Here is a 15,684-nt window from a genome sequence, read left to right as displayed (position 1 = left end):
CTGGAGGCCATATGGTCCTTCAATGCACTTTTCATAAGATTGGAATGGAACCCCCCATAAAAGTTGAGAAAAAAAGTAAAAAATATTTGGTTTTTTGATTTTAATGCAGAATGATGGAGAATCTATCTATAAATCTCCTAAGGTATCCCCCATAGGAATCGGTTGCCGAAGATATAGATTTCGAAGTGGGTTTCCCTTCAAGAAAAAATTGTTGGTGGATTTGGATGCAGATTGATAAAGAATATATCTACAAATCTTTTAAGGTATCCCGATTAAAAAATAGGATGATATTTCTGAAGATATATTGAACACGTTTAGAATGACTAGGATTTGAAAATTCAAATTTAAATTTATTCTGTCGCTTTGCAACACTGTCTGTTGTTCCTCTGTCTGTCGTTTTCCTCTGCTTATATTAACGAAAAGAAAAAGATTGAAAACTGCAAGTATTTTTAAAATATTTGCGTAGAATTGTTTACCTATATTTATTTACTTTAGTTTGTTGTTTAGTTTATTTATGTGATAAACTTTTTTATTTAACTCTGCGGCATGGTAAATAAGGTATGGTAATTTAACAAAAAAAACGATTTCATTGAATGAAGTTTAGAATATTTTAATATAGAAAACATAAGAAATTGGTTAATTATGAAAGGAAATAATAAGAAAATTCCTTACTTTTAGCCCACAGTGCACTAAATAAGGTCCCACTAAAAAACTATCGATATATTGATAGCAGCATTTCCTTCCCGATAATACCCTAAATCGCGAGAAACGACGAGAAGCTTCGATGAGACCGAAAAAATCTATAAAAGGCGTGCGCATAGATTTTTTTTCTCAAACTCACAAAATTTCTCAGCAAAAGAAAGCAAGTCGAAAGAAGGCGAGCCACGCGAGTGGAAAGCAGAAAAAGAGTAGAGTGAAAAGAACAATTGATTAAACGCTATAAACAATATTTATAATCTGTGGAGATAAATATTATTACCGAATTGAGTGGAAAACTAAGAACACAACGAAAGAAGTAGCAGCAACGGTGACATCCGTTTCGAGTTAAAAAAAAAACATTCTTTTTAAGGTAAGTTGTAAAGTTTGGATCTGGAATTAGCATATTTGTATGACTTTGATGCCTTTGTGTGGGCTGGGAGCGTCGACTTGTGTGTTTCGCCCTCGAATTCCATTCGAGAACAGCAGCAACAGCAACAAGGGGGCGAAATCCGATGGCTACGTCACGGCATTGTCGTTGCACAACTCATGCTTCTAGCAAATTCCACGGCTTCCACCGTGGCATCGAGAATACTGTCACAGCACACAGCAGTCGTACTACAAACACTCATTCTAATCTGTTCGAACGCTCTGCTCTATTTCATTTACAGCTTATAACAAATATCAGAGATGGGTAAGGACTTTTACAAAATTCTTGGCATCGACAATAAGGCCAGCGACGATGAGATCAAGAAGGCCTATCGCAAGTTGGCGCTCAAATACCATCCGGACAAGAACAAGAGTCCACAGGCCGAGGAACGCTTCAAGGAGATCGCCGAGGCGTACGAAGTTCTATCCGACAAGAAAAAGCGTGACATCTTCGACAAGTATGGTGAGGAGGGACTGAAGGGCGGCATGCCCGGCCCAGATGGTGGAAGTCAGCCTGGCGGCTACAGTTACCAGTTCCACGGCGATCCGCGAGCAACATTCGCCCAGTTCTTCGGGTCATCGGATCCCTTCGGCGTGTTCTTCGGCGGTGGCGACAACATGTTCGGAGCCGGCGGCGGAGGTGGCGGTGCCCACAATGAGATCTTCATGAATATTGGCGGCGATGATATGTTTGGCGGAGGTTTCGGTGGCAACCCGATGGCCGGAGCATTCCGATCGCAGTCGTTCAACGCGCAGGCACCTAGCCGTAAGCGCCAACAGACACAGGATCCGCCGATAGAGCACGACCTGTATGTGACACTGGAGGAGGTGGACAGGGGTTGTACCAAGAAAATGAAGATATCGCGCATGGCCTCGACCAACGTTGGATCCCAAAAGGAGGAGAAAGTGTTGAGCATCACAGTTAAACCGGGCTGGAAGGCCGGCACCAAGATAACGTTCCCCCAGGAGGGCGACCGGGCACCGGGAAAGACACCCGCTGACATAATCTTCATCATCCGGGACAAGCCACACTCGCAGTTCAAGCGCGAGGGAAGCGATCTGAGGTATACAGCTCAGGTCAGCCTGAAACAGGCCCTGTGCGGTGCACCTGTCAACGTGCCGACGCTGCAGGGCGATAGGATTCATGTGAACACCGCGAACGAGATAATCAAGCCCACCACAACGAGGCGCATCAGCGGGCGCGGACTGCCTTTCCCGAAAGAACCATCGCGGCGCGGCGATCTGATCGTTGCCTTTGACATCAAGTTCCCAGACACGCTGCCGCCCAGTCTGCGGAATCAACTGGCGGAGCTGCTGCCCAACTAATCATCCAGATGTTAGCCTAGCCTAGCGCTTAGTTAAGGCCTAAGTTTAGTTTAGTTATTTTATGTACTTTAAGATGCCTAACCATTAACCGGAACCAATGGAGCACGGAGATAGTGTGCCAAGAGATAGAACTGCTGTAGATATAGCCGAGGATGCAGACGGTAGATAAGATAGGGAAGAGAACACATAAGCAACAGACGGTAGCCCGTTCTGTTCGAGACTGATCGACTATTTACTATTACACCTAGTACCCCAATTCCAGATTTAGCCTACCGCCCGATTATGTGGTTGGTATTTTAAATCTCCTGATATTTATATATCCCAAAGCTGCAAATAAAAAGGTATTATAAATTGACAGTAACTCACAGTTTTTGTAGAGAGCGCATCCACTCTGGCATTCCATTCAAAATTTGTTCCCCACCCCCACACAAAATACCACAATCTCGGGAGTCTATCAGCAAAAAAAAAAAAGAAAGTACGTTTTAGTACCAATTTGATTCTGTCTAACAATAAAGTTATTGATACGAAAATACATTGCATTTATCTGGGTCAGAGGAAAATCGTGGTTTGGGGTCTGGTTATCTATAATTTTGAAATTTTGCTTTATTTGAATTTATTAGAGAGACCAGACGCTTACACAACGATATCGGCATAATGATATCGAAAATGTAAAATGCATTCATCGATAACACATTTATGTAAAAATATCGTATGTCAATCGAATAAGTTATTTTACAGTAAGAGCTTTTCTTTAAAATTAGTAAGTTACTAAACTACGAAATTAGTAACATACTAAAGGCTATGTAAAATATTGTGTTCTCAATTATGATGTTTCACATAAGATTTCAATTTACAGTAAAAATTGGAATACGATATTTTCTCTAGATGGTCGATGTTGTTTTAAAGCTTATTAAGTTTTTTTCAGGAAGAAATGTGGAATTCCGCTATCAACTTGTAAGAGTTGATAAAATCTAGGAAGAAATACATAAATCCATATTTTAAAAATTAGTATTTTCCCCAAGTAAATGATTAAAAAGACAAAAACTGGTTTTTAAATTTCACAATTTATTTTTGGTTTTGTATTCACTTCGAAAGGATGTCGTAATTTAATCGTTTGTCACACATTTTCACTATCCTTACGTTGAGTGTTAAGTTGCATTTGCAAATGTATGTATAATCATTGTGTATTTCTTGCATTTTCATTTTTTTTCGTTTTGTTCTCAAAAAGTATTAACATCCATTGCATGATTTTTATTTTATTTGTTTTTGTTTTTTTTTTTGTGTCTTGTTGCAGCTGCTAATTATGTTTTACAATAAAAATTGATTTTTAATGATTTTATTTTTACTGATTTTTATTGTTAATAACTAGAATCGTTCTCCAGTGTTGCTTTTGTTATTGGATTTGTTTTATTATGAACTCGCTGACTTGTAAATGGGATTCAATATGCAATCGTTACCCTTATCTAATCTCCTGTCTTGCCTGCTTTTGCCAAAAGGAAAGTGATAAGAGACAACTAACAATTATTTCTCAAACAAAGTAAATACATACGATAACAATTTGTTAAAAGAGATTTCAGTGCAATTCAGTGTGCACGTGAACTTAATTGAATAATTACACTTTGTTTGGCTCTCAAACATTCGTACAATAGTGACTATGTATATATTATAAATATATTTAATAAAAATGCATTAAAAATAGTCAAATGCGTACAAAAAGTTTCACGCCGCTTCGAATGTCCTTTCGTCTTTTGTTCATTCGCCATTAAATGATTTTCATAATTTAACTATTTCATTTTGCTAAAGTCTTCCAACTGACTGCTTCGTCTCTGGTTGAGTTTCTGTTGTTTTTTTTTTCTTTCTTTTTTTATAATTTTTTTTATTAATTATTATTAATTATTTTACGTCTGTCAAACTTATACAAACTGTAAAAATTATGTTAAAATGTTGTGATTTGGTATTTGGTAAATTTCTCCTGGTTCGTCCTGTGTTTGATTAGCGTTCATCCGAGGACGAAAAATCTATCGTTAGACAGTTGTATACATTTAGAATTTCTATTTACTCCACTTTTCTTTATTTTTATTCTTTTTTTTAGCTTACTATGGTCTGTAGTTTCAATTGTTAATCATCCTATTAGTTAAATTTCGTTTTGTTTAATTAAGGTTTTCATTTTGTATATTTTTAATTCAATTTGATTGGAAACCTAAAAAATGTTTTGATTATGTTTCGATTTGTTGCTATATGGTTCAATGGAATTTTCGGGGATCTCAATTATGAATGGGCGCGAATAATGTCTGTAAGTGCACTGACAAAAAAAAATAGAGAAAAAAAATGTTCAGCAATTCTGGGGATTTCTTTGTTCCTGAATCGAATTAACACATACAAGCTGCATTCACAACCAATTAATTATTATTTTCCGATACGGTAGAATTTTTATTGTGTTATTGACTACAAATTTGAGTTCTTTTTGTTACTTCATTTGCTAAAAATTCGTCCTACGAAAGATGAAAACCATAGTGTATTGACTGAGATTGAGATAAATCCAACGCATTTGTAATTGAGTTCTCAAAAAGTGTGCCTTTGTCTATGGGACGTGGGTCGGGATCTGGGATTCTCTATAACTCTGTTTCCTTTCTTGATTGGCGTTCCTTTTTTTTCCATTTAAATGTTTGGAGTGAAGTTCATTAATTATTATTGTAATTCTTCTAAAGGGGTTTGCCTTGGGTCTGCGTGATTGCTTATATATTTTCTTCTTGTTTTTATAAATTTTTTAATTTTATTTTTTGTGTGTGTGTTTTCCCCTTTAACGTGAGTTTGAATTGGTTTCTTGTTCATCTGTGACTTACTGATTGGTTTTTGCTTGAAGGCTTGAGAGCCCAATTTAATTGTTTGGAATTTTTGCATTTTTCTTTTTTAGTGTTAGTATTTGTTTTTTATAGTATTTTTTGTTTTGTTTACCATTTAACATTTTGACTAAATTTTTGCTATTTTGTGTATGTGGTTTTTGTATGGTATCCGTACGCATTGTTTTCAGTGTACTTCCTACAAACTAAACATTTTTCATTGCTGCTTTCATTTTAATTCTGTGTTTAATTACGATTACGAGTGTGTTGATTTCTTTCAGTGTTCGTCAGTGTGTGTTTTTGTATTGTGGCTTAATTTTCTAAAATTTTCATGTAACCCTTTTTTTTGGTTTTCTCTTGTTTTTGCATTTGACATTATTACTTTTCGCAACTTTCTTTGCTCGTTTTATTATTATTATTATTATTTCATTTTTTAAATTTAAATTCTCTAAGCCTAAATACAATGGTTTCAATTGTTTTTTTTACGGGTTTCCCTTCTCGATTCTGTGACTGTTCCGTCATCGTCTACTTCTCAATAAATGTATGTATTTAAATCGAAATTTACTTTCAAGTCTTTTCAGCGACAAATGCATTTGAATTTGTTCTCGTATTTCTTAATCTTGTTTAATCTTTTTCCTTAGTTCATATTAAATCTGCTCAAAATCCTTCGCTTTAATTATGCTTTTATTATACGTTTTGCACTTTAAATACAATCAATATAAATCAAAGTCTTCTCTTTTGGGTTTCCATTTTATGTTAAATATTCATTTGTTTCTAAAAAAAAAGATATCGAGTATCTCTTTTTTTGTTTCTTGTTAAAAATGTAAACGTAAGTACGACAAAAAAACTCTTCGATGTTGTATCCTTTTTAAAAAGAGATGAAACAAACCGAAGCCAAGCATTCTTCAAAAGCCAACCACATCCATTCACCGATGGCCTGGACCTGATTCGATGATGATTCAAAAATGCATCTTCGTATCGTCGAGTTGAGCTTGAAAAATGCTTTGGATTCGCTTCGCTTTGCTTTGAACTTTAAACAGTTGCTGTTGCTTTTTGGTATTGGTATTGGTTTTTTGCTTTCTGCTTTTTGCTGATGCTGTTGCCTTACACTTGATTAGTTAAAAGTTACAAGAAAATTGAACAAAGGTATTGAAGTTGCTGGGTTAAGAGTTCTTATGCTTGCTTAGCTTGATACTAAATGTTTTGTTTTGCTTTTTCTGATTTAATTTTTCACATCGTCTTTGCGGGTTGTTGACTGTGGATCTGTGCCTAAATTTATCATGTCTCGTGGTTTCCACACCGGGGACCCTACAATAAATGAAAGAAAAGAAAAGATACAATGGAAACCATATATGAAAAAATATGAAATATTTTCCTTTTGTTTTTTTTTTTGGCTTTGGTTTTTGGCAAAACTTAATTTGTAAATAGTTTGGTTTTTTTTTTTGGTTTTCATATAATAAAATATAGATTCAGATAAAAGATAGTTAGAAAGCGAGATAGAGAGCGAGTGCGGGGAAAGGGATCCAGTTGGCTATATACAGAGTAGTGTCAAATAGATTTCTCAATTAGTAATTTTCGGCCAATTCGGATTTAGGTTTAGATTAAAAAGCATGCAAGCGAAGGCGCTTTTGGCGCCTTATTCGGATAAAAAATATAAGCAAAACTAATTATTGTTTAATGTTAAATGAGCACTACTTCAGGCGGGGTTATCTATACGATATATTCGGGGAACTTTGGTTGGAAGGCAAGTAAGAGTGATTAACTAATCTAATTCAACAACTAATACTGGTGAGTTGGGGTCAGGGTTGTGGGGTTGTGTTGGCTAAAATGTTGACATCGCTTGGTTTTCAACTCCTTCGATTCTTCTTCGATAGTTTATTTTTTTTATTTTCCATTTTTAAAACTTTTATTAACAACTATTTGGAATTCCGAATTTTCAATTGAGAGTTTTGCATTTTATGCCAACATTTTCCGTTCTGCCTCTGTCGTTTGTGTCTGGCAAGGGAGGATCCAATTCGAAATAAAAATTTAAAAAATGAAATATTCTCGTATATGTACATGGGATATGGGCGGCGAAGGGATTTATTTAATTGAATTTTGAAAAATGCAGTGGCCTCGATGGTGAAATTAAAATTGTTTCGCATTTCAGTTAACCCGCCCTCTAATTTCGAAATTCGTTTTCCAGATGCAAAAGTCAAAGAGCGTAATTCAAAACGATGGACAAAGTTGTGCGTAGATGAGAGTTTCACAAAATTCAATTTATTTAAATTTTACAACATTTTTGTTTATATATTTTTTGTATTTTTGTTTTTGTAGTTTGGCACACAAAAAGTTGTACAGAAAAAGAGAGTAAATGAAATTTCTGGAAAATAATTTGCGTTGCGTTGTGTATGTGTGGAAAAAATATTGCCGAATAAATTCTGGTTGGTTGGGTGGAAGGATAAAAAGTGAGTGGCTGGTGGCAGGATGGTTGATCTTTGTGGGGCACGTGTGTGTAACCATAAGACATATATAGTTATATATAAATATATATATATATAGATCGATTATAATGTACTTTAATATTGCCTAAAAACTTTGTTGGCAAGTCATTTGGAAGTACAAGATTTGGCAATAGATCTCTCTAGAGGCACACTCTAAGTTTCATTCTTGACCATTTCTTTTTTTTCGTTCATAAATCTTTGAGAAAATGCAAAACGTTCAAATTGAAAGGAAAACTGGTTATTAGTTATTTTTATTATTTTTTATTTGTTATCAAGCGATGCCAACTAATAATATCAAGTGTTTGTAACAGAGACAACAGATACACATCGAATAGGCGGGAAAACAATAAAAAAAAAAAATTCCTCCAAACTTAACATGCCTAAGGTAGCTCCGTCTCCGATTTACATACACATATTTTCTATATCTAACTGAATACGATACTTTATTTTAAATAATTTGTGATTTATCTTTAAGATAATTAAATGTAAGATAATCAAATATCACCCGTTAAATTGTTTTATGAATAATTCAATTCAATTCAAGTACTTAGCTCCAACAACAAGCTTTCGTTTGCCTAATTTCAAATAAGTATACCACTTACCTGCTTAGCAACTACTAAACAAATTTAAATGCATAACTAATTGGAGAGGGGGGGGGGACTAGTCGGAGGGAGAGGGCGAAAGGTGAAAGGTTCAAAGGCTATGCGAGAAAGGGGGTTGGGGCCAGGAAATCGCTGCATAAACTCGATTAGTTGAACGGTTTCCGTTCCTGTCCGTCAATATAGCATACTTATCGGGGTGCCTTTTTGTTAAATATATGTATTTATTTTGTTTATTTGCCTATATATCCATATTCCATTCGATTTAATTGCATTTGAATTGCTTTAGTCGTTCGCTTTAGTTTAGTTCAATTTATTTTAGAGCTTTCCATTATTAGTTGTGTGTATGTACGTTTTAGTTAGTTTTCACGCATTTGATTTTCAAGTTTTCAGTTTTCAGTTTAAGTTAGTTTGTTGATTTTTGGTTTGTTTGCTCAGTGGATTCCTGTGTGTTGTCTGTACTCACATGGATTACCGATTAAATTTTATATTTGATATTTGTTTTAGGTTCTGCTGCGGTCTCCGCTTATCTCTATTTAGTTTGCCTTTATTTTCGCATAACATATTTTTTTCATTTTCATTTTCATTTTCATTTTGAGAATAACCATTTTTTGTTCAACATTTATGCTGCATATGTATTTATAGTAATAGTATTTCTTATTTTTGTTTATTCCATATTTACGATGTATGTATGTATGTATGTTTGTATATTTTGATTTTACGGGAATGATTTATAGTTTTTTTTTCCTTATTTTGATTTTTTGCTGCTATGAAGCCCAGTGTAAACTGTATAACTGTATATTGTTTATACTGTAAACTTTTCTTGAAGCTTAATCGTATTTATTTTGACTATGTTTGCATTGAGTTTTCGTTTCAACAACCTGAAATTTTTGTCGCGAGCTTTTTGGATTGACCTTTCCTTGTCTTTAAAATGGAGGAAAATGGTTACACATTTGTATATATGGAATTTTCTGCTGTCACTTAGTTAGTATATATATATTTTGATTACCCATTTACTGAACATTGAGGTACGACTTACGATTATCATTTTCAGTATTTTTATTGTATTTTTTTGTTTGTGATTTAATTGGATTGTGAATCGGAAATGTCAGAAAACCCATGCGTAAAATGACCTTTCGGCTTGTAAATATGCATTTATGTATATTTGTTTTATATCTATAAAAAAATCTACAAAAATCATATAAAAAACCATATGCATATATGCAAATTATTTGTCACAACATTATTGGTACACATACACTCACACCACGCTAATCTCCTGTAGTTCTTTTTTGCAAAAATTTTCTAACTAATTTTCCGTCTTTGGTTTTTTTTTTTATTTTTTTAAATATTCCTTTTCTAGATTAACTTGATTTATGTAAATAATCCCCGTTGTAGGTATACTCTTTTTTTTAGGTAAATGTTATGTTAACCCATGAAGTGTTCAGCTCAGTTGCAGATCCATTAACTCGGATTTAGTTCCGAAAAGGGTAATTAAAAATTGTTGATTTCATCAGGAGCAGAAATGCGGAAATAGTACTGCCAGTGACATAGTTTTTGGTTGAAAATTGCACTGGCAGTGGCATAAGTGACATAGTTTCGCTTTGGTTAGCGACATCCCTTCAACTTTTCCACCTGCATCTGAGTTATGCTTTTCTTTTTCTAGGTTCTATTTTTTTTGTTATTTTTCCGGATTAAGCTTCTGCTCCTGGCTCGTGGCTCCTGACTGTCTTATTTTTTCCCCCCACCCCAACCATCTATGTTTCAAGTTGAGTTTGCCATTTGTTGTTTGTGTCTGCATGTCTCTTAGTAGTTTACTTGAGTGCGAGTATGAATTTCAACTTTAGTTTCAGTTGCGCTAGCTGCTCTTTTCTGCCTTCGTCTGTTGTTTGCCCTCGTAATTACGGCACTTGAGTATTGTGTGTGCAACGCGGCGTATACGTAATATTTCTACTTGCCACCCCAGGCGAGCGGAACTTCCGCCATTTTGTTTGCTAATGTTTGAGTGTGCATGTGTGTAAATCACGGCGAAATGTTCGCGTTGCAACTTAAATAATTAACTGGAAATGGTGGCACGCATACACCCACCCACACATATACACTCATACACCCACATACATTACGTAACCTGGAAGTCCTGGAGTTTCCTTCCCCCTATCCCTCTCTCTTCTGATTACTATTCTTTCGCCGAAAGAGCTAACTTTCCTCAGGTTTTTTGGGTGACTTACAACTAACATTTATACAACGAGATATATGGATTATTTTTGTTCAGTTAAAGTGCTTCTTTTGGTTTATTAATTTGATGCTTTTTTTTCTCTAGTATAGATTTTGTATATATTATATATGTGTGTATATTGTAGGCTAGGTAGTAATTTCAATCCCTTGTTTTGGAAGTTCGTGTTGGTTTTTGATTATTTTTGGTTATAGTTTTCGTTTGTGTATGACTTTACGTATATCTGAGCTGAGTTTTGGTTTAAAATTACATAGTTTCTTGAGGCATTTCGGGTTGTTGTTGTTAATCAGTTGTCGGTTGTTATCTTTGGTTTCAAATATCTTTAGTCTCATTCCGTTCCTTAGACATGAATCTCGAAGTAGTCATGGCAGTCCACACACCCGCCCGGCGGATCTGTCGACCCCATTTCGGGCACAAAGCCAATGCCTCCGGTGGCAGTGGGCTGGGCACTGACCACCACCATGCCCCGGGGCGTCTTCTTCCGCGTGCGACTCTGCCGCACGCGGGACTTATGCTAGGAGGGTCTCTTCTGGTACAGACAATCAATGCATGTGGTGTACTCCGGGGCCGAGGAGCTCAGCTGATAACTAGAACCCTGCGGCTCGTGCGGGCAACCTCCGCCGCCTCCATAACCGCCACCGCCCATCTCCGGGGCATAGCCCATGTACTGTTGTTGTTGCATCTGCTGCATGGGTGGTGGCTGGTGGTGGTGCTGTGATATGGGCTGGGGTGGATGTCTGGGCAGGGGATCGTAGATGGGCTGCGAGAACGTATTCTCCGCCGACTGGGATCTCAGTGGACCCGAGCTGTAGACCACATAGCTCCGATCGGGGGACACTCCGTAGGCCCGGTGGCCGTAGGAGCTGCTGGTCGTGGTGCTATCTCTGGATGTCGACCGTTCCAAGGACTTGCTCAGCCTGCTCCTTCCATGTCCATGTCCGTGTCCGTGGCCACCGCCTGCGTATCGGCCGCTGGGCGCCGCAGCCACATAGTGATCGCTGCAGGTCTGGTTGTCGTAAACCGGATAATACTGGTAGGTCTCCTGGTTCCTTGATCGGCCGGTTCCCGTCTCAAAGCTTCCGTGGGCCGACATGCTCCTCTTCCGGCTGCCATGCGGCACATCCAGGTTGTGATCCGAGCCGCCGTGACTGTCGAAGCTGCTACGGGGCGAGTGCCGCAGACATGAGGCCCTGTCCGGCGATAAGTGATCCACACTGCTCCTGGGAGAGATGTGCGGCGATAGCGTCTCCACGCTGCACACATGCGATGGTCCGCCCTTCTTGAGGCAGCTCCTGTCCGGACTCTTGGACTTGGCCGGGCTGGATGGAGGCTTCAGGATGCCCGATGTCGGGGCAGTCGTGTGCTTCAATATGCCCCCACCCTCCGAGGAGCGTCGCGGACTGGGCGTCCTCCTGCCGGCCGACAGCCGATCCTGCGAGTTGTCTCTCGAGGAGGAGGAAACACTCAATCTCTTACCCTGCTCACTGACGCTCGACCTGGGCGACTTTATCTTGATGATCCGCACCGGCGAACTGCCCTGGGACTTGCAGCGGTCCGGAGAAATGTAGATCTGCCGCCTGCCTCCTTTGACCTTCGTGGAGGCTGGTCGCTCCGGCGACTTGGCCTTGAAGATCTTGTCCACCTTCTTGTCGATCACGACAATGTGCGACGCCAACGAGCTGGTGGCCTCTTCCTCCGTCTCATCTCCTGATCTCTCAGAGGGTCCGGTCGTAGTGCCTGTACTATCCGATTCCGTGGCTGGGCGAGATGGCGATTCGATGTCCACCACCACAGTCTGTTGGGTGTTCTCCACCACCGTCTGCGGCTCCGGGGAGAGACTTGAGTCGTTCTGCTGCTGATCGGCTGCTTCCTCGGCCAAGTCCTGCGGGTCAAAGGTCTTCTCCCGCAGACTGGCCATATAGGCAACTATATCGCAGGTTCCCGAATCCACCAGATTCTCCTGCTCCAAGTCGCTGAGATGCTTGTCCATGTACCGTGAAGTGGCGTCCGTATCGGTTGGGTCAGTGTTTCGGTCACGTCGCGACTTATGGGACGATTCCCTGGCCTGGTTCCCTGACGGATGCTGGTGGACGACGGCCACCTGCTGGGAGGCGGCCAGTCGCTCCGCCTCGCTCTCAAAAATCTCGATAACCTCGATCTCCTGTTTGGGCGACTGACGCGGCGATTGTCGCGGCGAATGGCGCGGGGAAGGATGTAGGGTGTGGGTTAGGATACGGCTATAGGATTGGGTCTGATTCTGGTTCTGGTTCTGATTCTGACTGTCTCTAGGATCGGAGGCGAACAAGCTACCACTACTGCCTAGACTTAAATTAAAGGAGGCCGCCATTTGGGCGGCATGCACCTCCGACTCCGACTCGATCTCGGTTTCGGTATCATATTTCCTATTTTGCCTTTCAATATCGACTTGATTCTCGTTATTCTCGAGCTCCGACTCATCCGGGCTGGGCTTACCTAGGTCCTTCATCAGCACCGGCTGGTAGCTGGCCGGCGGGTGCGACGATTGTATCAGGCGCGCCTGGCTGCCGGTGCTGCCCACCGAGAGCGTGGATGTGGTGCTAGTTCGGTTCAGATCAGATCAGGTCGGATGAGTTGGCGGCAGCGGAGAGATGCAGAAATACACAGGGTCAAGCAATAGTCGAGCTTACTCCTTTTCTCTCTACTGGGTATCTACTGACTGACCGGATTTTAGAGGACTGTTGGAAGGATATTTATCTTCTATTTTGGATTTCATTTAATAACTAAGATTGTCTTGAATTATTATTATTTTTTAATAGCATATTAGTTTTAGTTTAGTAGCCTTTAGCATCCAGTTAGTCAGCAGAATACCAGTTAGTAATTATATGAAAGAATATCAAAGGACTCACCTCAGTGTCAGGTGATTGGGCGTGCGCCCCAGGGTGGCCTTGGGCCTGATTGTGCCCTGCTGCGAGTCCTCCTCGCCCTCTGACTTCGTCCCCGGATCGATCCGTTCGATGTCCGAGCTGTGGTGGTGCAGATGCGGCTGCCGGATGGGTGGTGGCGGTGGCTCCCTTGGATGTGGATGGGGGCGGGGGTGGGCGTGGGCGTGGTCTGGCTGAGCCTGTAACTGCTGTTGCTGCTGCTGCTGCTGATGGGGATCTAAGGAGGAGCAAGTGATTTCTTTATGGCAAAACGCGTTGGATGATACGGAATGCGGGGTGACATAGCAGGGACATTGTTAGCAATTGACTCGACAGGATCAGGAGGGATTAACTAAACACACAATGGCGTGGCAGCTCTTACCTGTCACATCGCCCACCGTCTTGCTGCGACCTCGGAAGCCTGTCGGCGGCATCTGCTGCACGTGGGCGGCGCCATAGTGGACAACGCCGACGCTGGGCGGCAAGTCGTCAGCCTCCTGGCTGCCCGACAAGTTGTCATAGTCGATGTTCCCAGCCGAGTGGCGCTGCGATCCGGACTTCTTCTTCGGCTTGCCCAGAGTGTGCGATCCATGAACTATGGTGATCTGTAAAAAGGATATAAAAGGCAGATTTAAGGATACTCCACATATAAGTATGATGATGTCGATACCAACCTGCTGCTTGGGTCGCTCCAGAGTCTGTGAGTTGCCGGCATAGCCGCCCATGCCACCCATGCCGCCCTGGGAGGAGTGGCCGGAGACGGAGCCGGAGCTGCCGCCAAAGTTCTTCATCGGAATTGACATATTCCGGACGCTCTCCCGTATTATCTGGCGTATGGTCTTCAGGAAGGCGTTCCTAAAATCAGCGGTACTGTTGGACAGCACGTAGACCTTCTCGGAACGGCGCTGTAGCTGGGAGCGCAGATGGATGAGCTCCCACAGGAAGTGCGAGTCCATATCCTTGGCCGAGCTGGCGCGGACCTGGACTTCGGTGACCGGAATGAGCACTTGGTAGCGTATGATCTCCACCTCATTAGTGGCATTCTTGCTGGATACTCCCTGAAAACGAAATTAAGAAAATAAATATATATTTTTTGGAATTCTATTTTTGAAATCCCACCATTAGCTTCTTCTTTTGACGCAGTCGCTCTTTGCATAGGAACACCACCGCCGACTTGAAAACAAAGCACATGGCATGCAGTTCCAGACCCTTCTTGATCTTGCCCAGAAAATCGGAAATATTAAGCCATTCCACGCCGCCATAGTACAAGAGATCTCCTAAAGACAGGTCACAGGAATGACAAGGATCACAAGGATAATAATTAATAATTTGATCCTACCTGGACTCAGGTCGATGGGCTGCTTGCAGGACTTCTGGTGCTGTCGGAACAGGTGATCGAAGATGGCTCCGTACTCCTCGTGGATGCGCTGCATCTCGTTGATGTGCTCGGCCACCTTCTCCATGCCCTTGAGAGCCTCTGCAAGTGTAGGGGATGAGCGGATTAGATGCCATCACCGGATGACCCACCGACATATATACTCACCACATAGATGAACGTGCTCGTCGGCCCGGGAGTCGGTTAGATTGCGCATCTGCTGCAGTAGCAAAGGATACTTGAGGATGCGCTGAATGGGCTTGATCAGATACGATTCCAGGGTGCTGCTGTGCTGCTGCTTGGGATTGCGGGCAGCAAGGAACTCCTGCAGGGCGTGATTGCCTTCATCTGGAGAGGAATGGAATGGATGGGGTTATTGCAGGATTGCAGAGCAATTGAAATGCAAATTGAGACATTTGCCAAATGATTCGATTTCAATGGACGTTCGTTTTGTTCGCTGGAGTCGCAGTTGGAGTGTAATTAATTGCTACGGTGATGCCCATTAGAGATTGAAGGACGGGACAGGCACAAGGATATGCCGTTACGACAAGAAAATGTCATTAACTTGTTCTTATTGTCAGGCGAGCTGCAACAGCAGCAGTAGCACCAGCACCAGCACCAGGACCAGCTTTTGATAAAAGGCAAAGTCAAAGCCTGTCTGCAACAGGAGTGGATGGAGCGGATGGAACGGATTTACGTCTAATAGCGTCTGTCGCTGGCTGCTTGTCCTTCTGCCAGCCTGACAAGCTCCTCCTACTCCTTCCTTCTCGTCCTCCTCGTACCTCCTTCCCCTAGCCATGGAA

At 40.9% G+C, this 15,684-nt stretch overlaps 2 protein-coding genes and 1 long non-coding RNA gene across 16 annotated transcripts in view; 2 read left to right on the top strand and 1 right to left on the bottom strand.

Annotated features, from left to right (window-relative positions):
- The first annotated feature begins 749 nt into the window (after positions 1 to 749).
- On the top strand, positions 750 to 2,812 carry LOC6493320 (dnaJ protein homolog 1). Its single transcript, XM_001957482.4, has 2 exons — positions 750 to 1,069; positions 1,368 to 2,812. Exon 2 carries the CDS (start codon positions 1,387 to 1,389, stop codon positions 2,449 to 2,451), a length of 1,065 nt encoding a protein of 354 aa, XP_001957518.1. The 5' UTR covers positions 750 to 1,069; positions 1,368 to 1,386; the 3' UTR covers positions 2,452 to 2,812.
- Positions 2,813 to 3,496: 684 nt separating this feature from the next.
- The window catches only part of LOC6506624, an 85,065-nt gene continuing 72,877 nt past the window's right edge, over positions 3,497 to 15,684 (bottom strand). For 9 of the 14 annotated variants that reach the window (XM_044714607.1, XM_032453997.1, XM_032453999.1 and 6 more), the window contains 8 exons: positions 15,050 to 15,229; positions 14,846 to 14,983; positions 14,626 to 14,783; positions 14,181 to 14,564; positions 13,889 to 14,111; positions 13,492 to 13,765; positions 13,079 to 13,182; positions 3,497 to 6,599 (listed from right to left, as the gene is read on the bottom strand). In XM_044714607.1, coding sequence (XP_044570542.1) covers positions 6,514 to 6,599; positions 13,079 to 13,182; positions 13,492 to 13,765; positions 13,889 to 14,111; positions 14,181 to 14,564; positions 14,626 to 14,783; positions 14,846 to 14,983; positions 15,050 to 15,229 — 1,547 coding nt within the window. In that variant the 3' untranslated portion in view covers positions 3,497 to 6,513. Of the gene's footprint in view, positions 6,600 to 10,787; positions 12,981 to 13,031; positions 13,183 to 13,491; positions 13,766 to 13,888; positions 14,112 to 14,180; positions 14,565 to 14,625; positions 14,784 to 14,845; positions 14,984 to 15,049; positions 15,230 to 15,684 lie in introns of those variants that run through there. The other 5 variants (XM_044714608.1, XM_032454002.1, XM_032454003.2 and 2 more) reach the window with 3 other exon arrangements.
- Positions 7,295 to 7,664, top strand: LOC116655775. Its single transcript, XR_004310826.2, has 2 exons — positions 7,295 to 7,412; positions 7,477 to 7,664. It is a non-coding gene; the product is annotated as an uncharacterized LOC116655775 (long non-coding RNA).

The sequence above is a fragment of the Drosophila ananassae genome, chromosome 2R (genome assembly GCF_017639315.1).
Source record: "Drosophila ananassae strain 14024-0371.13 chromosome 2R, ASM1763931v2, whole genome shotgun sequence".
In the NCBI taxonomy this organism is placed as follows: domain Eukaryota; kingdom Metazoa; phylum Arthropoda; class Insecta; order Diptera; family Drosophilidae; genus Drosophila; species Drosophila ananassae.
Note: the sequence above shows the minus strand (reverse complement) of the source record. Positions and strands in the feature narration are given on the sequence as shown.